Consider the following 25,022-nt stretch of genomic DNA (forward strand, 5'->3'; position numbering starts at 1 on the left):
TGAAATTCAGAAGTGCTTTTTATTTGGCGGTGCTGGGGATTGAAACCAGGGCCTTGGGCATGCTAGGCAAGTGCTCTGCCATTGAACTATACCCCCAGCTCTAAGAAGCACTTTTTACAAAAAATAAAAGATGTGATTTCTGTTTTAATCTTTGGGAAGAATTGAAATTGCATGTAACTGTAATAAGAGCTCTGAGTTCTATTTTTCCAGGGTCCTCGTCCTGCTTTGTTTGTGCCTGAGGTTTCATTTGAGTTATTGGTCAAACGACAAATCAAACGTTTAGAAGAGCCCAGCCTCCGTTGTGTGGAACTGGTTCATGAGGAAATGCAAAGGATCATTCAGCACTGTAGCAATTATAGTACACAGGTAATTGAGAGGAATGGAACAGGTTTCAGATGAATAATAAATGACTTGAAGAGGTGATTTCATAGGGAGGAGGAAATGATGGGCTAAAAGTTAAAATCTGTAGTTCCTTTATTCAAGTGATTCGTAGTAATAGTATTCTTAAATGTAACTTCCAAATTAAGTTCAGTGTTTCTGTACTATTCCATTAAATAAAGTAGACTGTTACATTTGTATTTTTCCATCATTTATAGGAATTGCTACGGTTTCCTAAACTTCATGATGCCATAGTTGAAGTAGTGACTTGTCTTCTTCGCAAAAGGTTGCCTGTTACAAATGAAATGGTGAGCTATTGTCACAAATCATTGTAAACACGATTAGTGAAGGCTTAAATTTTACTCTGGTTGCTTTTTATATACAGTATTATGGTTAGAGTTTAGGCATATTTCCCAGTGTGTTGGGAATCAAAAAAAAAAGTAAGTTTCAGTCTTACTTCCAAGGAATTTTTCAGTAATTCTAGTGCAAAGTGCATTTTTCTTCCCATTTTAATCATTGCTAGCCTGTGCAGCCACAAGTTTTCGTAAGAATAGAGTTGTTGAGGGCTGTGAATAACTTTGCTCTATTTATTATGTGGTGCCACTGATTTTAATGGTAAATTAGTTCTGTCTTCAATCTCAGTAAACTGGGCTTTTATAGCAAGCTCCTATTTTAACTGTGAAGTACATCAGGGTAATTGGGCCTCTTCTGCAGTTGGCTTGTCTGATGACTTCAGTGGGTTGCAGCTGTCCACCAGAAGAATTAAAAAGCTGATAGAAGTATGAAATAAGCTTTTGAAATTGCCTTTAGCTTCTAATTATGTTTTTTGTTTTCATTCTGGCCTTTAAAAATGCACTTGGGGTCTTGGCTCAGTTTGGTGAGCCCCAGTGGAGGTTTACTGAGGCAAAATCATCCTTGGAAACATAGAATATAAGTGTTGTTACTTGGTTAGTATACAGCAAGAATAACTATCAGGGCCAAGCACAGTGATGCACAGCTGTAATTGGGACTGATTTGGGAGCTGAGGCAGGAGGATTGCAAGTTTGAGTTAGCAACTTAATGAGACACTTTCTCAAAATCAAAAGGGCCTAGGATATAGCTCACTGGTAGAGTACTCTTAAGTTCAGTCCCCAGTACCACCAAACCAAGCCAAACAACAAAACAAACAAAAAAATCTATCAGTCAGATGTCTAACGACCAAACTTAACCTGACCTCAAACTCTACCCACTGATATCACAAAATTGTTGGAACTTCATTTGAATAGATCCTTTAAACACAGTCTGCACCAGTAAGTGCTGTTCTAATATATATTTGTCAGGACAGTACAATGCAAAAGATGGAAGAAAAGATTTAAGTTTATTCTTTTTTGAAGCCTCAGAAATTTTATAGAAGGCTGGAGAAATTAATTTCATCCTTTCTTTTTGATTACTTTCTCATTAGATTGTGAACCCCTAAGTTTTTCATAATTAAAACTAATTAGGATCTGGGGTTGTGGCTCAGTGGTAGAGCACTTGCCTGGCATGTGTGAGGCACTGGACTGAGTTCGATTCTCAGCACCACATATAAATAAAGGTTCATTGACAACTGAAAAAATATTTTAAAAAACTATTCACTATCTGAAGTCTAAATATATTTTTTATTCAAATAAATTTAACACTTTAAAATTTATATGTGATTATGAACTGTTTTTGTTTTGCTTTTTTGTGGTACTGGGTATTGACCCAGTGGTACTTGCCAATGAGCCACATCTTATGACCTTCAAAAAAGTTTTTTCATTTTGGGACAGGGTCTCACCAAGTTGCCCAGGCTGGCCTCAAACTTGTGATCCTTCTGCCACAGCCTCCTGAGTTGATGGGATTATAGATGTGTTGCTACTCTGTCTGGCTATGAACTGTTTTCTTATTATTGAACTAAAACTTTGACTTGGAGTAATGAATGATCTGAAATTTGAATAGCAAAGTTACCTCTCAAAGGCTTGGAAATTAGATTTGTGTCAGGTAGATAACTTTTCCTTCTCATAGTAAAATACATCCAAGCTAGCTCAATGTCATTTTTCTTCCTTATAAATGCAGTTTTCTTTAAAAATTTTTAAAATTTGTTCTTTATAGTTATACATGACAGTAGAATGTATTTTGATGTATTATATATACATGGAGTAGAGTATAACTTCCCATTTTTGTGGTTGTATATGATGTGGAGTTATACTGGTTGCATATTCATGTATAAACATAGTAAAGTTATGTCCATTTCATTCTACTGTCTTTCCCATTCCCATCTCCTCTTCACTTCTTTCCCCCTACTCTACCCTGTCTAATCCAGTGAAACACCACCCCCTATCCATTGTGAGTCCCCAGTTGCCTATCAGAGAGAACATTTGGCCTTTGGTTTTTTGGGAATGGCTTATTTCACTTAACATGTTAGTCTCTAGTTCCATCCATTTATCAGCAAATGCCATAAAGAAATGCAATTTTTGATGATGAAATACAGATTTAAAGAGTAGAGTGAATAACTATTTGGCATAAGGTTTATCAGTTGGAGTATAATTATCCAATATTTATTTAGGCATAACTTTCCTATAGGTTTCCAGCATTGTCTTTAATAGGTCTTATATGCAAATTTTTCATGGTAAAATTTTATATAATAGCCTAATTTTGTTTTTTTTTCTAGGTCCATAACTTAGTGGCAATTGAATTGGCTTATATCAATACAAAACATCCTGATTTTGCTGATGCTTGTGGGCTAATGAACAATAATATAGAGGTAAATACACTTCAGATTCTTTTTTCAGAGATAGAAATCTTTTGTAACTAAGTTATATCAAAACATAGCATGGGCTAACTATAAAACAGATATGCCATAGTTGCGTCAATTATATTACAGAAAATATGCTGAGGTCATTACATTGTTTTCTTAAGTTTAATTCTCAAATCCTCCTGGAGGCATTATTCTTATTTTCTGCTTATGAAACAATCTGGAATTCATTGGCTTAGTGTTGAAGGACTGCCTGTATTCTTCACTACTACTGAGGTGGATACAAGGACCTTTTTCCATTTGATATTAATGTAACAAGTTGGGATAAGATCTCAGAGTCAAGGCTGATGGCTAGAGCAATTTATCCAGAAGCTGAGGTTTTTTTTTTTCCCCTCTGCCATTTTTCTCCAAGAACACATTATCCTGCTACTCCCTAATCTATTAATATTGAGTCCCCTCTAAATCATATCTCCCCTTTTGCATGTGGATGGAGAGATTATAAACATAGCATTTGGAAACTGGAAAGGACCCTGGGTCATCTTCAACTCTGGTTAAAAACAGATGAGGAACTGAGGCTCACAATTAAAAACAACTATTCCTTCAGTGTTTATTTTGCTGAGCACTGATATAGGAAACAAGCACCTTGTCTTTAATAGGTATTATGAACTATTTTTACCTACTAAAACTGGAGTTTTTCCTATTACCAAAAAATTCAGAATGTCTGCTGTAAGACTCTAACACTCAGAAAGTAGACTAGATAACAGTTGTGTTAAAAATTGGCACATGTACTCTTCTGCAGTTTAAGGATTTAGTTCCTGTAACATTGAAATCAACTTTTCTTGGAAAACTTGTATCTGGAGCAGTTTTGTTATACTGATAAGGTCCTACAATTTAGTTTCACATCAGTATTTTTCTACAAATGAATATGCCTCTGGTTTTAATGACTACCAAGGAACTTTGGTGGATATTATAAATATTACAACTTTAAGTGGATATAACTATGATCTTTATAGTAACCCTTTGAGGATAGATAATGTTATTAGAACAGGAAATGAGGCTTAGAAGAGTTGGTAACCTATGCAGTTAATAAAGCAAGTAAGAAAAAAAAAAAAAAAAAAAAAAAAAAAAAAATAAAGCAAGTAAGGTCTTGCTGGGGTCCAGGCTAGGTAAGGTCATAACTGGCTGGTAACAGATTAGGCTGAAAATTCTCATCCTCCAGATACCCCAGCTTTTTGCTTTGTATCCCTCTCACAATGTACATGTTAACATGTTAGCTTTTTATTCAATCTGTATTTTATTCTCACATATTGTTAAAATCTGTATAATTCTGTTATTTTGTAATTGGTTAACTTCCCATAAAAAAATAAGTGTATCAAATTTTTATTTAGCTTAACTGCTTTTCTATTACACTTGTGCTGCCTATGAGAGCGCTGTTCTTCATCATCTTATATCAACATGATCTTGCACCTGTTCTAATATTTGAACATAGCAGATGCTTACTTAGTACATATGGATTTGAATTTAACATTGTTCCATAATTTGACAAATTAGAGCAAATTACAACAGTTATTAAATTAGTGAGATTACAGAAAGGTCTGTTAGTTGTCAACATTATTTCCTGAATACAGTTTAACAGAATATTTTAAAGAATAACCTTGGGTCTGGGGATTTAGCTCAGTTGGTGAAGTGCCTGCCTCACAAGCACACAAGGCCATAGGTTATTAAAAAAAAAAACAAAGAATAACCTCAACCACAGATACTTTTGAAGTGACAGTAAGTTTTGTTGTGTGGGAGTTGTCTGAATTTAATGCAAAGGTGTGCAGGTTAGAGTGATTTTTAAAGGTTTAAGTTTTCTGCGATCTGTGCACTTCAAATTCTACATGATACGTTGAGGACTTTTGTTCCACATTTATGTGGTAATATTATAAATCAATGTTTTTTAGTGGGAAAGGGAAGAACATGTTGGTCTGTTGCTCCTTATTAGAGAATAACTGGTATAGGGAGCCACTGTTACTGATGCTATGTTGTATCCCTCAGGTGTGTTGGGGCAGAAAAAAAATGATTTGAGAAGTATTGGGTTAAATGATTTATTTATTTTAAAATATGATAATTATGGCATGAGTTCCAACAGTGAGAGGATGTATCTGTAAGTTATGCCACACTTTTCAACTAAGATGAACATTTATTAGTAGTCATAAATCTCAGTGCTCTGATAATCGCTTTTGGTTTGCTTGGTTGCATTTTATAGGAACAAAGGAGAAACAGGCTAGCAAGAGAATTACCTTCAGCTGTATCACGGGACAAGGTAAAAAAAACCAGTATTTTTAAAGCATAATCTCAATTCCTAAAGACGGATGGTAAGACTCAGAATATTACTTAGTTCTAGAAGTAACTTTTTTCTATTCCAGTACTCCATTGGAACTGTGTAATTGAGTAAAGGTATGTAAGTTTAAAATAGGCTTTGAGTAATTCAAAAGTAATAGCCTTTAGGATACATTGGAATAAATGTTTAAAGATGTCTTAAGTGTCAGGACTTCCTTTTTAAAAACTTCTGTCAGTGATTTTACTACAATACTTTTTTTGGAGTGGCAAGACAATATGCACATTAACAGGTTTTAATTACCAGTAATAGCCATAGGAGATGATAAATTAAAATGTGCATAGAAATCTGTTACCTTGAATTCTGCAGGAAAAGATCTTATTAAATGCTGAAAACAGATGAACTGGATTTGGATTTTTCTTAGGTATTTATTCATCTGAAAAAAGATTCATTTGAACAAAGATGACAATTTTATAGGAAATAAGGCAGAATAAACAATTTTATGTCCCATGATTATTTTGTTTTTCATGTTATTTTACTATTTTGTTACAGAGGGGAAAAAATTCACATTTATAGAAAGTTTCTGAATGCATTTTTGGCATCCTTGATTTTTTTCCCTGCATTTTTTGCCTTTAGTCTTCTAAAGTTCCAAGTGCTTTGGCACCTGCCTCCCAGGAGCCCTCCCCTGCTGCTTCTGCTGAGGCTGATGGCAAGGTCTGTTGTGATTCTTAATCTAAGCCTGCATGCCTAGTTGTTTTGTGCAACATAATCTTCTGGAAACAATACACTGAAAGAGTACTGATATGGGATGTTGTGCTAAGGTCAGATCATTTTTGTATGATTGAAATTTTAAAATTATATAATAATGTATACTTCGATATTGATGCTTTTGCTTGCAGTATAGATATACACAGAAAAGTAATTTAAAGAGGAAATTATCCTTCATTTTTTGAATTTCAAGCCATTGATATCTAAATCTTGCTTGTTAAATTGCATGTTTTAACATATCTTTTAACAGTTAATTCAGGACAGCAGAAGAGAAACTAAAAATGTGAGTCTTTTGATTCAGAATGGAAATGTTGATATTTTTGGTTTTCACTGAACACTGTCTTCAAAACCATTAAGGAACATGTTTGTACAGTGACATCTATTTCTTGTTGTCTGTGTTATGTTCCTAATGGTTCTTTTACTTAACCCTAATAAGATAGCATAAGTCTAGTTCTAACACTGTTCTAATTAATAATAGGCTTTTCTACTGTTACTTTCAAGACTGGTTTTAAATTTTGCATATTGGTGGCAGGGAATTAAGATTTCAGAGATGGAAACTATACTTTTGGACATTTCCTCTTTAAAGGTTCTGAGATCTGTTCAGGACTAATGGATAATCCCCTCTAATACTGCTTATGCTTCCCAATTGCATGTACTTTTTACTTAAAATATATAGCTTCAGATATGCTTTGACAGTTTAAGCAAATACAAAACAAACAGGGGCTTTGAGACTACTGTCAATTCTTGAGTACCATTTTAGTGGAAAATTAGATAACATGTAAATTATTTAGAACCATTCCCATTTGTTTTTTTTTTCCTGCCATTTAGTTCATTTCCTTACTTATTAGCCAGATTTGAAGTTCTGAACCTTAGAGGCTTACAGATGTCTTGTTTTCTCAGCCCACTGTGCTGATATTAAGAGAATCACCCAAATCACTGTACAAGTTTTATTTCAATCATGGCATGTGCTCATTTTCCTTATAATTTCATGTGACATATCATTCATGTTTCTTTAGCAAGCATTTAAATATATAATTACTCATTTTACATTGTATAATTAAAATTTATATAATTTAAGCCTCACTTAGAAATAACTCACTTTAACATACTAGAGGCAGATTTTGGCCAGTGTTAATTAACAATACCCCAAACTGCCATTTTTATAACTACCATAACACTCTGCTGCTAAATTTATATAATCATCTTTTAAATTTTAAGATCTTAGTATCTAAAAACATCTCTGAAATGTTGATATTTTCCTATTAAGTCATTTTTTTTCTTTTCAAAGTCAAGACTAATCAGTATCCCAGAATATAAGGTTGCAGAAGCAGCTATAATTAATAAGATCAGTAGATTTCTTTCAGGGGATCCTTTCTCAGGAGTGAAGATGTTGAGGGAACTTACAATGTTTGTTACATTCCACAATTTAGGCAGCCTGACATGACTATTAACCTAAGATAGAGAGTGCAGTTTTGTTTCTTTTAGTAAAGTTTCTACTTTTACCTCATGGTATTTTGGTTGACTATTGGGAATGTAAACTAATTTGAGAAATTATAAACTCTTCAAATTTGGGGACATCAGTTCATAGAGCTTTAGGCAAAATCATAGATTGATAGTGTTTTAAAATTACTTTGAAGGTATAACTTGGTAGCAGTTGTTTCCTTGTGTATGCTTTTAATGAGTAGTTTTAAGGGCAGTGCATACTTTTTCTACAGTCTCGTATTAGAGATGTGGGAGAAGAAAATTTTTGAAAAGTCAGTAAATGATAAAGAAAAGGGAACTAAATAGGTTCTAAATTGGCCGAGGCCTTGAAAACAAGTTTAAAATACAACCTGTTATTCTGTTCTCTTATTCAGAAGCTCAGGTTTCCAGTTATGTGCTATCCACCATCTCTCTCTGACCCTATTTATCTGAATAGACTAAACTCCTGATGGGTACTGGGTATGTGTTCTTGACTACTGTCAAAGAAAGCAAACTTTGTTAATGTCATATATGATATGGTTGGTATAGGTTTTGGAACATGTTTTTTCAGGTTGCATCTGGAAGCGGTGGGGTTGGAGATGGTGGTCAAGAACCAACAACAGGCAACTGGCGAGGAATGCTGAAAACTTCAAAAGCAGAAGAGTTATTAGCTGAAGAAAAATCAAAACCAATTGCAATTATGCCAGCCAGTCCACAAAAAGGTCATGCTGTCAATCTGCTGGATGTGGTAAGCCATGATAATTTGGGTTAGGTGACCAAATTAGTAAGCAAACACTCCAGAGATAAAAGGAACTAATAAGTCTCAAAAACTTAACTTTTGAATGTTAAATGTTGCTGTTTCTAATGGCACAAAAAGTAATATTTCTCCCCTTACCCCATTTAGCCGGTTCCTGTTGCACGAAAACTATCTGCCCGTGAACAGCGAGACTGTGAAGTTATTGAACGACTCATCAAATCATATTTCCTAATTGTCAGAAAGAATATTCAAGACAGGTTAGTATTTACTTAATAGAAATCACAGACTATAATACCACTGAATGAGTTCATTATCTGTTTTGAAAATAAATATTTTAAGTTAGCTTTTTATTCTAAGTTAAATGAATTCTCTGATAGTCTGGGTAACTGTTGCAGCAAGATTTAGATAGTTTAACAGACTGACTAGGATCTGATGTATCAAAAAAAGCTTTTAGTATTCTTTTGTTGTATCCATTGCCACATTTTGTTATTTAAAAATGTTTTTCTAAACTTTAATTTTGTAGTTTCATTAACACTTCCTTTTTAATTATTTGATTGGTTCTCAGAAATACCAAAGGATATGTCTTTGGGAAATACATTTTTTTCCTTCTAATTCAGAACACTTTTTCTTGTGTTCACTGCCTAATGTTTATTCTTCAGTGTTGCATGTAATGTCATTTCATGTAGTAATAGAGAGATGAAAATCATTTAGCTGTGTCTATTAGAAAATATTCTGTATGTAATTTGTGGGAATCTGTAGGAAGCAAGAGAATTCTGCACAGGAATAAAAAGCCAAATAGTCTGATACTTCAAAGTTGAAAGTAATGATTTTATCTGTAGAATCAGTTATCCTCTTGCCTATAGAATCTTTTATAGCTGTGGTAGAAATATTATACACTGTAGCTTGAACACAATTCCAAAAAGGCCCTAGCTTTTGTTTCTCTGATTGTCCCTATGTTCTACAGAGGTCTTCGTTGTTTTTAAGAATTCAAATACCATAAAATTGACTGTTTTAAGTGTACTTTACAGTAATTTTTAGTATATTCAGAAGGTTGTACGGTGCTAACCACTAATTCTATATAACATCTTCATTACCCCATGAAGAAATCCCATACCTAATAGGAGAAGTCCCGTTTTGCCCACCCACCCCCAAACCACTAACTTAACATCTCTATGGATTTGTCTATTCTAGACATTTCATATATGTGACAACATACTAATATGTGGCCTTTTGTGTTTGGCCTCTTTCACTTATCACACTGTCTTAACCTTCTTCTACAGTGTAAAGCATGGATCAATACTTCATTCCTTTTTATGGCCAATTTATTATTTTGTTTCCATTCATCAATTTATGGGATATATGATTTTTCATACTTTTTGGATATTTTGATTAATGATAGAAGAAAAAATATAAAATACCAAGAATTATGGCTATTCTTATGTTTGATTATAATTAAGCAAAAATTTGAAGGGTAATTATGGCATTAAGGAAATATCTAAAACAATGTAGTGTTCTTATTTAACTTTGTTATTTTCTGAGGTCAGAATCTAAGTCAAAGTTTTTAAAAGTAGAATTTCTACCCAGACTTCATAATTTGGTTTTGTTTTGCAGTGTGCCAAAGGCAGTAATGCATTTTTTGGTTAATCATGTGAAGGACACTCTTCAGAGTGAGTTAGTAGGACAACTGTATAAATCATCCTTATTAGATGATCTTCTGACTGAATCTGAGGATATGGCACAGCGTAGGAAAGAAGCAGCTGATATGCTAAAGGTATTTCAAGTTTTTTCAGTGTTTTACTTAGAGTGTAAATATCCAGATTCACATAATTTAAAATGCATTTTGATCCTTGGATGTATAGGTTTTATATTATAACTGATTTTTGTTTTTGTTGGTCCCTAATTAGATTCAAACTCCAAAGAAGGTATTGGTTAGTAAAAATCTACATAAAAAGTGGAGCAGTTTCTCTACAAAGTCAGATTAACATCTGAATATTAATATAAATTCAATAAACATTTAAAAGTTTTTATTTCCTTTAATGCAGGCACTACAAGGAGCCAGTCAAATTATTGCTGAAATACGAGAGACTCATCTCTGGTGAAAAGAACTATGTAACATTCAGACTGTTGACTCAAAACCTGCTAGTTACTGCCTACTTGAGTAGAATTTTATTTATGAACTCCTGTGTATTGCAATGGTATGAATCTGCTCATGTGAAGATTGGCTATACACTGATAAGTATACTCAGCATTACAGAACAAATCACACATTTAATCCAAATAATAAATGGATGTTTCTAAAGTTTCACAGTATATGTACATATATATATATATATAATCTCTCTTTCTCGTGACAGTTTCATTTGAAGAACTATTGGTGTTCTAGTTGTACAAAGCAGTTTGCCTGTGGGTAAAGATGACCTGTGTAGTCTTTGTTAGTAGTCTTAAAGCTGCTGCAATAGTTCTTTAAGAAGAAAACACAAAGACATTTCATGAGACTTAAAATGCATGCACTGTATAAACTGACCTGGCTTTGAAAGATGTGGGTTGGCAAGTTCCTCACATAGTCACTGTATTCCACCTGTCCTTCAATTTAGTTTTTAAATAACTATGCAGCCTTTGCTGTGTTAATAAGAAAGCTGAATGCAAAAGTGATCTGGAATACTGATAAAGATGCAGGGTACATATTGTGTAGTTACATAGCCTTTCCACTTCTGGGTCCACACTGCCTAATGCATTAAATATTAAACTTAGACCTGAAAAATAATTTTCTACATTGAAACCTTATGGACTTGAATTACTTCATAGACTTAGTAATGATGGCCAGTTCCTTTCAGTTTTAGAAGAGCCAATGACAATTAATTAAATTCCCCTTACTTTGCAAATAAAGTAGTAGTAATTCAGATACGTCTCTAAAATGGGGCACTGACATCAGGATCCAAGATTCACTTAAAATAGACTGATTTTTAAGCCCCACTTCAATTTGTCAGTAATAGGTACTTTTGGTCTAATACCAACAAAATACATTAGAATAGTGATATAAAAATGCTGATGGAACTTTGTTATTTAAAGAAAAATACACAGACACACACGCTCCTAAAGGCATATAGGATATATGCATTCAGGGGGTGAGAGTGAGGTTTATAATATATTTAGTGAAAATTGGCCAGGTGCTTGGTATGAACTACAACATTAAAAATTTCAAGATATGTAGAAATTCTTAAGACCTATAGCTCCATCTAACAGATAACACAATAAGTAAAATTTACATTGCAAATATTAAACTTTCTTTTCAGGTTATGAAGGATTTACTGGCAGGAAAGATATGGTATGTTAACTTGTGGTACCCATTTACTGAGAAACAACAGGCTTGCAACTGATTGATCCCATACATACATACATAAAATAACAATTAAAATCAGCCTGACATATGGTACTACTTTCAATCTGTTTACAGTACCAGTTTGACAGTGGATGCATGCTCCCAAAATGTTAGCACTCTCAAAACCAAAATCACTTTTGTCACTGTAAACATCAGTTTTGAAATTATAGCCACCCATGATTTTTCTCCAGACAGATGACTATCATTGTTGCCTTTTGAATTTGTAAGGGGAAAAAAAAAATTTACAATGCACCTTTCTCCAGCACAGATTACAAACTGAAAATGTTAGCTTTAAAAACATGCTATGGTAATGCACTTGCTAGTATACTACACATTTTGTATAATGGAAAAAAGAGGCAAGAAACTTATGGAAAGAAAGCAAGCCTTCCTTTGTGGGCCCTTAAACTGAGTGAAGTTTCTAAAGTGTGGAGATGATCTCTGGCATATTTATAAAAGATACCTGTATGTTTTTGCTGTGTAAATAAAATTGCTGGTATGAAATGGTATTTAAAAAGTTTGTCAATAAATGAATTCTTTCTAACTTGTCTCAGAGAAAGGTTTAACTAGAGTTCTAAACTAGATTTAAAGCTAAACAGTACAATTTACATTGTAACTAAGGTTTTATGAATTTTTCCTATTATTCTCTCACAATCACCATTACATCTCCATTTCTGCTTATGGAGACAGTGACTTGTGCACCAAGTAATCCAGGTAGTGGATAGCTGGAATCTGAACCCAAAAGCCAAGGTTTGTAGTCTCTAAGGTTTTCAGAAGAATTCTGATCATTTTGTGTGTTTCACTTGATCCTTGTGGAAATGAGAGTGCTATCACCTTGATTTTTCAGACGTGGAAACAGTTCTGGAGAATTAATTTACCTAATGTATTCAGAGCTGAACTAAGTCCTGATTCTAAATTCTTTTAAGTCTGACCTGAAAATTTCCCTTACCTGGATATCTTAATGTTCTCACAAGATTGCATTTTTTGGTGAAATATTTACATTATTTTATTTATTTGTTTTTTTAAGTTTTCTGTTTACTTCAAGTTACAATCTTCCTGGGGACAGAAATTAAAACTAACTGGAGACTTAGGGAGCTGAGGCTCAAGTTCAAACCTAGCCTCAGCAACTCAGTGAGACCCTGTCTCTAATAAAATATTTTAAAAAAAGGACTGTCAGGGGCTGGGGAAATAGCTCAGTCGGCAGAGTGCTTGCCTTGTAGGCACAAGGCCCAGTACCCCCCACCCCCCCAAAAAAAGGCTGTGGATGTGGCTCAGTGGTTAAGTGCCCCTGGGTTCAATCCCTGGTACAAAGAAAGGAAAGGAAAAAAAAAACTGGAAAGTTTCTAAATGTATAAAACAATTGCTACCCTAGGAATCCACTGACAAAACAAGGCTGTGAATAAATACTGAAAACAGGCAAGGGACTGGAAAACTGAATTCAAAAAAAACTTTCTGGCAAATACTGATTTTTGTTCTTTTCTTTGAGAGGAACTTGTTTCTTACTGTAATTTCTAATGTCAGCTATGGCCTCATCTATTTCTCCTTTTTTTTAAATTTCAATTTTTTACAGACTGCATTTTGATTCATTGTACACAAATAGGGTACATCATTTTGTTTCTATGGTTGTACACAATGTAGATTCATATCATTCGTATAATCATACACGTACATAGGGGTAATGATGTCTGTCTTATTGTACCATTTTTCATACCCACCTCCCTCTCATTTCCTTCTACATAATCTAAAGTTCCTCCATTCTTCTCTCACTCCTCATCCCCCCAACTCCATTATATATCATTTTCCACTTATCAGGGAAAACATTCGGCCTTTCGTTTTTTGGGCTTGGCTTATTTCACTTAGCATAGATATTCTCCAATTCCATCCATTTATTTGCAAATGCCATAATATTATCCTTCTTTATGGCTGAATAGTATAATTTCTCTTTTTTAAGGAGAACTCTGCCTCTTAAACAACAAAGTCAGAAACTTATGTTTTCAATAGGTTTTCCATTTCTAATAGGGACACCAAAGGCACTGCTAGTTTTATAACTAACACCAGTGAGATCAGCGCTCAGTTCCTGACATAAAAGTATCCACAATTCCTCGTATTGCCTCTTTTGTTCATTCATTTTTTTTTTTTTTTTTTTGATACTAGGGATTGAACTCAAGGGTGCTCAATCACTGAGCCACATACCCAGACCTTTTCTGTATTTTATTTAGAGACAGGGTCTCACTGAGTTGCTTAGGGCCTTGCTAATTTGCTTAAGCTGGCTTTGAACTTGAGATCCTCCTGCCTCAGCCTCCTGAGCTGCTGGGATTACAGGCGTGCACCACCACGCCTGGCTTTTGTTCATTCTTATCACTCCAAAGCAGAGCAAGAAAGAAGGGGACATCCAAAGGCATCAGTTTTTTTTTCATGAAGCAGCATTTTTAAAACATTAATCCTGCAAAAAATCACAATTTTCTATAGTAGTCATTAATGTGTGTGGATCCAGAAATAAACCATCATTAAATAAACAACTTATTTATTAACCAAGCCATAAAATAAATTACTCACATTGTGAGGTCTAATGTGTATACTCCATTCTCTGCGTTTTTTTTTTTTTTTTTTTTTGTTCTGAAGCCAACTTTTCGTGTTTTGAGAATGAATGATGGGTAAATGTAACAATCAAAAGAATTTTTCATCATAACTGAAGCCATTTTATAATGTAGAAATTCTTCTTTCCTATTTTAAGTAAGGAAAGTCCATTCTTGAGAATATGTTGTCCAAGAACTAAAACACACTCAGGATTTGTTACTTGTCTGTGATTTATACTGACTCCACCTTCTGTTATCATTCGATACCTAAAAATAGAAATGTTTAGTAACTAGAAGATCAATCACTATTGACCTCTCCCCAAAAAAAAGATACATTATTTCACTTAAAATTTCAGAAGCTCTTCAAATTAAACCATTTACACTGGATTTTTACACTTCATGTTCACTTGATTAGACTCTGCCTTCCTTTAATGACATTCAAAAGAAGCAAATATAAGGGAAAATAGGTTTCTTTGTGTAGAGAAAGAGCTAGGTTATTTCATAGATTTTGACAGAACTATCCAGTTTGATAGTTCCTCTAAAAATTAAAATGACTAGGAATGGAGGTTCATTTTCTGGATAGCCCTTTATCCACCCTTAGGGAAAAAAGTCACAGAAAAGAAACTCCCAAAAAGAGGAGGGCAATGCTGCTTTTAGTTAAACTACCTTAGACACAAGTCATAGTACTATCTACAGAAGTCTTTAGGAAACTTGCTTATAAAACTGGAAAATCCTTACAAATTATGTTCTGAGACTGCAAAAAATAGCAAATTGTTTAAAAACTTTTTTTTTCTTTTTATTTTAAAGGAAAGAGGCTAGAAAGACGGCCTTGAAAGTCTTTATGGAAGAAAGGTAAATGTTTTTCTTGTATCTGAATATGTTAACAAATAAAATTAACTACTGTATGGCATCAACAAGGACTTTATTTAAGGACAGAGTTCTTTCTTTTAAAGTAAGTATTATTTTAGGCTGTTACCAGACCATGTTCCATGTTCATCTTAATTTTTAAAGCCATTATCAAATGGATACCAAGAGCTATGAGACAGCCTAGCTTTTTCTCTACTAAACAAATAGACCAACTCTATTTAGTTTATATAATATGAAACCACAAATGAGTATTACTTAGAACCCTGGCTGAATTAAGTTTAAGTAGGAGTAAAACTTTCAGTAAAAGCAAACACACCCTAGGAAAGAATAAATGCTTCCACAGTGAAGAATTCTTAAAACCAGTGAGAAGAGTATGTAGAGATACTAGAGAGTATGTACAAGATACTACCCTCAAATTCAGTGCATATTAAAAAACTAGTATGTTAGGGAATCAGTATGGTGTAATGTCAGGTGATACAAATGAAGACAATGGTTCTGTCTACCTATGGAGAAATCTGGGGCTCACGAGGAGAGGCAAATAATCCAAAACAACTGAAAGAGGAGAACAAGTGTAACAAATGTCACTCATAACCATGAGCTGATGACTGTTTGACTTTTGCTCAAAGTCCTGTAGATGAGGCTAATGCTTTTCCTTTTACATTTCCTTCCTCAGTTCTGAATGGGTATCAATTACATGCCAAATTACTTCTTGTGGAGCCAAGTATTATTCCCTAATAGTAAGGCTTAACTGAAGACTTAAAATATTCTACCTACTTCCTGAATAAGAAAAATGGAATTCCCAAGGGGAATTATTATATAGTTTATAATACTAGCCTCATGAAGTTCTACCTTGTGCTAATTTCAAGAAATTCAACTAATACTTTAAATAGGTTGCGGAACTTCTACCGTTCCCCAAAATAATGAGGATCAGAGTATGAGAGGGGTCGTATGAATTTAATCACTTTTCACATTGTAACCATTTGCCTGAGCTGACTAATCCTAGTGCACTTACTAAATAAACAATGCAGTCCCTCAAACCTAAGACTTCCCATGCTGAAAAACTATCTTAACAAGAGACAGTATAGGAGTGCTGTACTTCACAGAAAAAATTATGGTATTTTCATAAATACACAGTTTTTATTTTTACCTTATTCTTGGACCAACCTAATTTCTATAAGAAATGAAAAGCCATTAAAGCATTGTTGGGAAAACACCCTCTCTGGGAACACATGCTGTGAAATATAACACTTAACAATGAATTAACTATGAATCAAAAAGTTAAATAATCTTACCCTCGGGGACCATCTGGAATGGCATTTGCCTTGCGGCATGTATCTAGGACACTTGTTCCAGGGTCAAGAACTAATTCAGAAAATGAAGCTTCTTTAAACAACTCTTTTAACTCTTGATCCGACATGACCTCAAGTGCATCTATGCTACTATGATAAAGGGCCTGTGTACACCTGAAAAACACATTTAGAAAGCCACATCATGTAAGTGCTTAACCAAATACATATACTAGTATTCAGTACCCCAATAATGGAGGGTCCGCTATGTTGCAAAGTAAAAGTTTTTCTAACAGCAGCATCTATCATGTATAATTCATAAACTTTATGCAAGATAATCTTTCTTTGCAATGAACAGACTATTTTAAGCATTAAGTCAAATGATAATCCTTGTCAGTGGTAAATGAAAAGATAACTCTAAAACAGCTTTAAATTTTCTCAAGTCTATCAGATAAATAACTTTATGAAGTGTTAATTATTCCAAAGACTACCTTTTAGCAGAATTCAGTCCTTCTTGTCCATGAACAAGCTTTGTTACTTCTGCAGCAAGTCGTTTCTGAGCACCCCGCTTTTCTGGTTCTTTGACATGCAGCTGCATAATATGATCAATCTCAGGAAGAGGCAGAAAAGTGAAGAGTTTCAGATACCTTTAGGACAAGAAAATGTTACATTTATATCACACACAATTTTTCTTTCCAGTTATCTTACTCTTTAAAGAATACCTTGCTTGGGCTGGGGTTGTAGCTGTGGTAGGGTACTTGCCTAGCACGTGTGAGGCACTGGGTTCCATCCTCAGCACTACATAAAAATAAATACAATAAAGGTATTGTGTCCATAAAAAATAAAACATTAAAAAAAATCTTGTTTACTTTTAAATTGTTTATTTCTAAACATCAAAACAAATGTGCAGAAATGTACTAAAAGTAATAATAGATATTTATGCTTACAACAAGATTGAAGAGATATTATTTTGCCATGTTTGTTTTGATCTTTTTTTTTTTTGCTCCTAGGAATTGACCTAGGGCACTTTTAACCACTGAGCTTCATCATCCCCAGTCCTTTTTAATTTTGAGACAGGGTCTCACTAAGTTGCCAGGCTGGCCTTGAACTTGTGATTTTCTTGCTTCAGTTGCCCACATCACTGTGGTTATAGGCATGTGCCACTGCACCTGGCTTGATCTTTCCTTTTTAAAAGGAATAAAATGGTATAGATCTAAATGAAGTTCCAACTCCATCACATTTCCTTCCTTGCCCTCAGAGATAACCACTAATCTAAATTTGTGCAATCTTCCCAAGCTTGTTTTTAAACTTCTGTGTGTATGTATCCACAAAGTATTGTGTAAACATATAAATGATGTAAAGTCACTAAATAAATGACAATAGTGTCATTCTTATATGTATACTTATTTAACCTTTTTCTTTGGTGAAATAACATAAAAATGTACACTAATCACAAACATATAGCTAATGAATCATTATATAGCAAACATCTATGAAGCCATCAGTTTGATTAAGACACAACACTGTCTCTACCTAATGAAGTCCAAATATTTCACATAAACCATGCCCCCTCCAAAGTAATGAATCGTTGCTTTTTATGATAATCTCTTGTTTTTCTTTACTCTTAACATCTCAGTATGCTTCCTTAAACAGCATCACTTAGTGTTGTCCCCCCAATCTTTTCTTTTTTAAGATGGGGTATTGCTAGGTTGCCCAGGTTAGCCTCAAATTCCTGGGCTCAGGTGATCTACCTGCCTCAGCCTCCTGAGTGTGTATGACTACAAACATGCCATTGTGTCCAGCAAGTTTTGCCTCATTTTAAGAGTTTATATGAATGAATGAAATACAGAAATATTCAGAAATGAATGAAATATTTTTGAGTTTGGCTACCTTGGCAACTCAAGTTTAGGAGATTCATGCACATTTACATGTAAAACCTTCCATGCTATGAATATCCCATAATACATTTATTTATTGTATTCTGTGTATTTGTGTTATTTCTACTTTTGGACAAATGCCAATAATCCTCTGACTATGCTCACATTTCTCTTGGTGCATACACATAGGCACTGACTTCTATTGGGTATGTACCCAGCTGAGGAACTGTTGGATCACAGCTTGTGTGCACATTCAGTTTATCTTTCCAAAGTGGTTAAGTTCATTTTTCCACCACCATGGAACACTCTCACCAACTATTATGGTTTGGATGTGGTGTCCCCCAAAAGCTAATGTGTGAGATAATGCAAGAAGGTTCAGAGGGGAAAGGATTGTGTTGTGACAGCCTTAACCCAATCAGTGTATTAATCACCTGATGGGATTGAGGGGCAACTGGAGGCAGGTAGGGTGGCACTGGGGTCATGGCTTTGGGATAAATATTTGTTTCTGGTGAGTGGAGTCTCTCTCTCTGCTTTCTGATCATCATGTGAGCTGGTTCTCTCTGCCACACACTTCCACCAAGATGTTCTGCCTCATCTTGGGCCTGAGGAATGAAATCCGCCTTCTGTGGAATAAGAGCTCTGAGCTCTCAAACTTTTCTTCCCTAAAATTGTTCTTGTCAGATCTTTTAGTCACAGCAGCAAATAGGCTAACTAAAACATCAACATTCGGCACTGCTAACTTTTATAGTTAGCCATTATAGAGGATAAATAAATGTATCTCATCGTGCTTTTGCCTTTAAGTTTTCTTCTTATTAAGGCTTTTGGCCTTTTGAAGAGGATCTTTGTGAAGTGCCCATTAAACTCTCTTCCTATTTTTCTTCTAAGTTGTTTTTCGCATTGGCTTTAAGAAATTCTTTATATGAATCTGGACACAAGATCATCAGGTACATATACTAAAAATATCTTCTCCCACTGATCATGGTGAATTTTGCTGAACAGATCTTAATTCTAATTTAGTCTTTTCCTTTTGTGACCCACTTAAGAGCTTTCCCTATCCCAAACTCATGAAGCTATTTTCCTACTTACCTTCTAAGAGTTTTGTTTTATCCTTTCATCATACACTTACATTTATAGTCTACCTAGAACTGACTTTTGTATACGGTATAAGATTGTTTCATTTTTTTCCTCCATAACTAATTATCCAAACAATATTTACTGAAAAGACTGTCTTACTCCACTTTCTGCAGTGCCACTTTTGTCAGAAATTTGCTGGAGTTCTTATTCTCTAATTCATTCCATTGGTCTCTTTTCTTAACCTTACATTTAAATGTATAAATTTTACACATTAAATTTACACTTCAAGGTCATTATTAGAATTAACTGAGTTTAGCAGTGTTGCTGGATACAAAATTCATATGTAGAAATTAAGCTGTCAATCACAGTGGCGCACACCTCTAATCCCAGCTACTCAGGAGGACTGCCGAATCTGAGGTCAGTCCAGGCAACTCAGACTGTCTCAAAATAAAAAATAATAAAAGAGCTGATGATGTAGCTTGGTGGTAGAGCACCCTGGGTTCAATCTTCAGTGCTGGATTGAATTAAAAAAGCAAGAAAAAAAAAGTTTTTCTATATATCAGAACGAACTAGAAGGTAAAATTTTCAAAACAAACCAAAAAAGTGTACATATATATACATATATATATGTGTATGTGTGTGTATGTGTATGTGTGTGTGTGTGTATTTGGCAGTGCTGGGAATTGAACTCAGAGTCTCATGCATGCTAGGTTAGCACTACTCTGCCACTGAGCTACATCCCCAACCCCAAATATCAGTTTTTGATACATTAAAACACTAGGACTCTATCAACAAGTATGCTAAGAATTAACTTTAAAGGAAAAAAATACACTTAATTATTATGAATTTCCAATAAGCCATGATATCTTCTACTCTGTTCTTTAAAATTGTATTGGCCAATCTTGAAATTAGTTTGTCAAGTTTCCTAAAAAAGCCTGCTTATATGTGACGGGGACTGCAATGAACATATCATCAAAGTGAGAACTGATAATCTTTCTATATTATGAATATGGTATAACTTTCCATTTTTGTAGATCTTCTTTATTCTGCTCAATAGTATTTTCTGGTATTTTGCAGGGCAGTCTTATATTTAAACATTTAAAAAGAATTATTCCCTAAATTATTTTAAAGCTACAGTAGTATTAAAATATTTTAATTTTTTTCTTTGTTGCAGGTGTATTTGCTTTCTCATTAACTTATATTCTTCCAAGAGTAAAATGCAATGTGAATTAATGAGAAAAACCACTTTAAACCTGTTTTATGCTACATTTAAGAAGGAAACTTTAGAATACCTGTGAAATGAGACAACAGAAAAATAAGGATAGTCAAATTTAAGATGAAAGGAGTTAAAAAAAAAAAGAGTAGAACATACATGGGATAAACTCTTTAAGTACTTGCTAGATACAGATAAAAATAACTTGTCTGAAAGTTTTCTAGTCAACCACTGTGGTGGTCTATTTTAATTAACAAAGTGTCTAGAACAGTTACAATATTCTATTATGTAATGGTTTATGCCTTAAATAAAATCTAAGTAAACTCTCCCAAAATGCTACAAAGGGTATGAATAAAGTTATATCATGAGATTATGACATTAATTTTTCTCAGTCAACTATTAACTCACCTTTCAACAGAATCATCTTGCTGTCTCACAAAGAATTGATACAATTCAAATGGAGATGTCTTATCTCTGTTTAGCCAAACAGCATTGCCAGCAGACTTTCCCAGTTTTGCTCCAGTTGTATTTGTAATTAAAGGAACAGTGATTCCAAATACATCTTCTCCAGTCAACCTATGCATAAAGAAGAACTTCATGATCTGCTTCAGGCATAAGTAGTGGTAGGCTGCCACCACCCTTCAGATTTCAGTCTGGTTACCTGATCCAAGAAAATTTCCTTGACCGTCTAAATCTGGATTCTTTTGTTATGTGCTGTGACAGCACTCACCCTTTATTTGCATTGTCATCCTGTCATCCTGAACCACAACTGCATGAACGACTGAGCAAGCCAAGGAAGTGATTTTTTCTTCTCTTGTACATAACTTTTTTTTTTTTTTTGCTGTCATGTATAACTAATTAGAACAACAACAACACAAAAGAAGTGATTTTGAAAGGTCAGGAGGAAAGAGAGAAAGCTGGGTGAAGTGGGAGCCAGGAGGAGACACTCACTAAAGAGGTTGCTTAAAGAGGGGTTTAAATGAGTTTTTCTCAGTAGGGCATGGGCTTGCTCTATACATTTTCCTAAAAAAAAAAAAAAAAAAAAAAAAAGTCATTAAAACGTACATTACTTGGCAAATATTTGGAGTTGCAAAAAAAAAAAAAAATTATGAGATGCCTGTTGGGGACTAGAACTGGTTTCATGGAGTGAAGAACTAAAGCAAAGTATGAGGCCCAGTTATCTAAGTCAACAAAATAATTTTCTCAAATTAAAAATATAGGGCGATTTAAGTGAAACGGACTCAATTGGAATTTTGAGTAGGGATCTATTTCCTCTGAAGTTCCAGAATACGCCCCCTTACTCTTAATACCCTTAATTCAACCCTTTAATTCGCAATTGCCAGTGTCATGAACGCCCTTAGAGATTCTTTATGAGGATAAAAACCAACAAGGGCGTGAATGAAGGGCAGCGATTCACAATCCTAGTAATGAACTACATGCTACTAATATGCAAATGTGGTTCCTGGATTTCTGAGGGTGTAAAGGCGCTTACTTGTGAATAAACTCGTATCCAGACACGATGTTGCCCAGCTGATCAGACCCACCCAGCTGGACCCGGCATCCATAACGCTGGAACAGGTAATAGAAGTCATACGCCTGGAGCACCTGGTAAAAGAACTCGGCCAAGCTCATGCCCTCGGGGCTCTGGAGTCGCGTCTGCACACTCAGTCGGCTCAGCAGTGTGCCCATTCGGAAGTGGCCACCCACAGCTGCTAGGAAGTCGACCAGGTGCTGCTTCTGGTACCAGGCTGAGTTGTCCAACACGGTGAAGCTGCCCCAGGTCCGCCCATCACAGAAGAGCTGCTGGTGATTAGCCGCCAGGGCCTCAAGCCCTAGGCGAAGGGCGCGCGCGTTGATACGCACGCGCTCCGCGTCCAGCGCCTCGCGCTCCTTGGTTCGGCCGCTCGGGTCTCCCAGGCGCGCGGTGGCACCTCCCACCAGCGCGATCACGTTGTGGCCCGCTCGCTGGAAGTGAAACAGGCTCTGCAGCGCTAGCAGATGCCCTACGTGGAGCGAGTCACCCGTGGGGTCGAAGCCGCAGTAGACAGTCTGGGGAGAGTAGCCTGTCATGCTTCGGTCGAACAGCTGTGGGAGCTCTATCTTCGTACCCCTCTCGGGGAAGAAGTCCTTGAGGAGACCCCGAGCCTTCTGCGTCGCTAGTAATCCCTGAGCGCCTGAATGGGTCTTACGCAGCCCCAGGGCCAAAACCCCTGACAGGCTTGAGGTCCCAGGCCACCAACCCCGGGGAAAGCACCGCAACATGGGCGCCGCCATCTTGGCGGCGGCAGGAAGGGGATGCTGGGCTCTGAGAGGCCTGCCACGCCCCTCAGTCCCGCCTTCTACGGCCCCTGTAGTGTTTTTGTGCGCATGCTCGGGAAGGGTGGGAGGCGGTTACTCGAGTTACTGAGCCTGCGTTCCGGACAGTCCCTGAAGTTCTGATTACGTCGATTCCACCTTGATGCTTCAAGTGTGCCTGAAAACGTAATTTCCTCATTCTTCATGTGGATATGTTTATAATAATAGTTCCCATCTCACAGCCCTGTTATGAGGATTAAGAGCGAAAGCACTTGGCACCTAGCACGATGCAAAAGTTTATTTTTTCACGTAAGAAGATTGTGTTGCGCAAACTTTTTGAAGCCTTGGGTCTCTGCAGAAACCTGCTCAGAGGTTGTGAAAAGTTAGGAATTGGTTTAATTTCATGGAGAGATGGAGCTGGCGTTGAGACATTTCGTAGTAGTAGTACCGATTCCCCAAGTGGATGAGCTCCTCAGCCCCCAGTGTTCACTAGTTTCTCCTGCAGGTGGCAGCCACGTCCGTGGTATAGCGAGAGAAAAGCGAACTCAATAAATTGAACGCATAACTTCTTGTTTACTTACTTATTTAACCACAGCTGGGACTCAACCCTGCATGAATGGATTCAGATTACTAATCACATCACCACAGCAAGGCAGGCTATGAGGACGCCGCCCACCAGGGACAGGGTTCTCATTGGCAGAGGACTGGCAGGTGATCCACTCCCAAATCCCTTTTTAGAATCTGATATTCAGGACCATTTGCAATATGAACTATCTGCATTTGGGTTCCCTGGACTACAAGTTGGAGGTTGTGTGCCGGAGGATTATTGCGTCCTATTGTAAGCACCACCTGTAATGGAGTGAGAGAAACAGGCCTGGCAGAAATGATGTACTGTGAACAGTTGGCAACAGAGAACTCAGATGATCCCGTGAAGGCTCTGGAGCTGGGATTTCCAAGTCATATTGAATTGAAGCAAAGGGGTAGATATTATGCCATCTTATTTTCTAGTCATTAAAGGTGGAATGGCCCCGAGGAGGAGACAAAACCGTGGGCATGTCTTTTGATGCAGGGCCATCTGCAGAAAAGGGCTCAGCTGTGCATCTTCGGCAACCAACACTCCTAGCAGCTGCCGGGGATTGAGTGCCTCCTCCTGGGGCAGGGATCTGGACCAAGCCCCAAACCATTCCCTGCGAGACCTTTCAATTTCTTAACATTAAGTCATTTAAATAAATTAAATCTTATTTTAATAATTAGTTTTTTCCCCATGTATAATTATCAGTGAATTGAATTTCTCATTACAAATAGTAACTTCAATAGAATTTTTAGGTACTCATTCGACAGGCAGTATAACATGATCCCTATTGCTGAAAAAAATAATCAGGAATGTGTTCTTTTGTGTTGCTATTTAAATTTGCAACCATAACCCGTTGATCCACAGTCTTTATGTTCCCCCACTTTGATCAGGGCCAGATTTCAATATGCATAACTGAAAATTCTTCTGAGCACCTAGCAGATACTACACTTAATACCTAACAAATGGGAAGATTTGAACACTTTTCCAGGGGACTCTTATTCTTGAGGCTCTTGGTCAATATGACACATACCTAACTGTAGCTTTTTAAGGTGTGTTAGCAGTTTTATACCAGAAAGTATGACTTTACATTGTGGTGTTCTCAAACGGCTTCACTGTTGCTATATTCTTTTTTATTTGTTCTTTTTAAATATACATGGCAGTATAGTGTAATTTGACATTATACATACATGGAGTGTAACATTCTACTTTGCAGTTTTACATGATGTGGAGTTGTGTATTCATATATGAACATAGGAAAGTTATGTTGCTATTATTCCTGAAACCCACACCATAAGTCCTAAAGACTCTTCCCACACAGCACATCCTCACCTGCAAAACAGTTGCTTCCCATTCATTTCAAACTAATTCCAGAAAATTCCTCTCCATTGGGTGGGACAAGGAAAAGAAGCTTTTACTATCCAGGTTCACCACACTCCTAAATGTATTAG

The 25,022-nt window shown here is 35.8% G+C and overlaps 2 protein-coding genes across 17 annotated transcripts in view; one reads left to right on the plus strand and one right to left on the minus strand.

Moving 5' to 3' along the window:
* The window catches only part of DNM1L (dynamin 1 like), a 52,473-nt gene extending 37,179 nt beyond the window's left edge, over positions 1 to 15,294 (plus strand). For 2 of the 15 annotated variants that reach the window (XM_079139337.1, XM_079139342.1), the window contains 10 exons: positions 211 to 366; positions 597 to 686; positions 3,047 to 3,139; positions 5,379 to 5,435; positions 6,087 to 6,164; positions 6,469 to 6,501; positions 8,251 to 8,427; positions 8,584 to 8,693; positions 10,048 to 10,207; positions 10,479 to 13,050. In XM_079139337.1, the coding sequence (XP_078995463.1) occupies positions 211 to 366; positions 597 to 686; positions 3,047 to 3,139; positions 5,379 to 5,435; positions 6,087 to 6,164; positions 6,469 to 6,501; positions 8,251 to 8,427; positions 8,584 to 8,693; positions 10,048 to 10,207; positions 10,479 to 10,535 (1,011 nt within the window). In that variant the 3' untranslated portion in view covers positions 10,536 to 13,050. Of the gene's footprint in view, positions 1 to 210; positions 367 to 596; positions 687 to 3,046; positions 3,140 to 5,378; positions 5,436 to 6,086; positions 6,165 to 6,468; positions 6,502 to 8,250; positions 8,428 to 8,583; positions 8,694 to 10,047; positions 10,444 to 10,478; positions 13,051 to 13,184; positions 14,477 to 15,195 lie in introns of those variants that run through there. The other 13 variants (XM_079139338.1, XM_079139343.1, XM_079139339.1 and 10 more) reach the window with 10 other exon arrangements.
* Positions 1 to 25,022, minus strand: part of YARS2 (tyrosyl-tRNA synthetase 2) — a 28,776-nt gene extending 3,754 nt beyond the window's left edge. The window contains exons 1-5 of one of the 2 annotated variants that reach the window (XM_079139399.1): positions 22,198 to 25,020; positions 21,114 to 21,281; positions 17,033 to 17,188; positions 16,548 to 16,718; positions 14,356 to 14,655 (exon numbers count right to left, since the gene is read on the minus strand). In XM_079139399.1, the coding sequence (XP_078995525.1) occupies positions 14,496 to 14,655; positions 16,548 to 16,718; positions 17,033 to 17,188; positions 21,114 to 21,281; positions 22,198 to 22,979 (1,437 nt within the window). In that variant the 5' untranslated portion in view covers positions 22,980 to 25,020 and the 3' untranslated portion in view covers positions 14,356 to 14,495. Of the gene's footprint in view, positions 1 to 14,355; positions 14,656 to 16,547; positions 16,719 to 17,032; positions 17,189 to 21,113; positions 21,282 to 22,197 lie in introns of those variants that run through there. The other variant, XM_079139400.1, reaches the window with a different exon arrangement.

This window comes from Sciurus vulgaris (genome assembly GCF_902686455.1).
Source record: "Sciurus vulgaris genome assembly, chromosome: 5".
In the NCBI taxonomy this organism is placed as follows: Eukaryota; Metazoa; Chordata; class Mammalia; order Rodentia; family Sciuridae; genus Sciurus; species Sciurus vulgaris.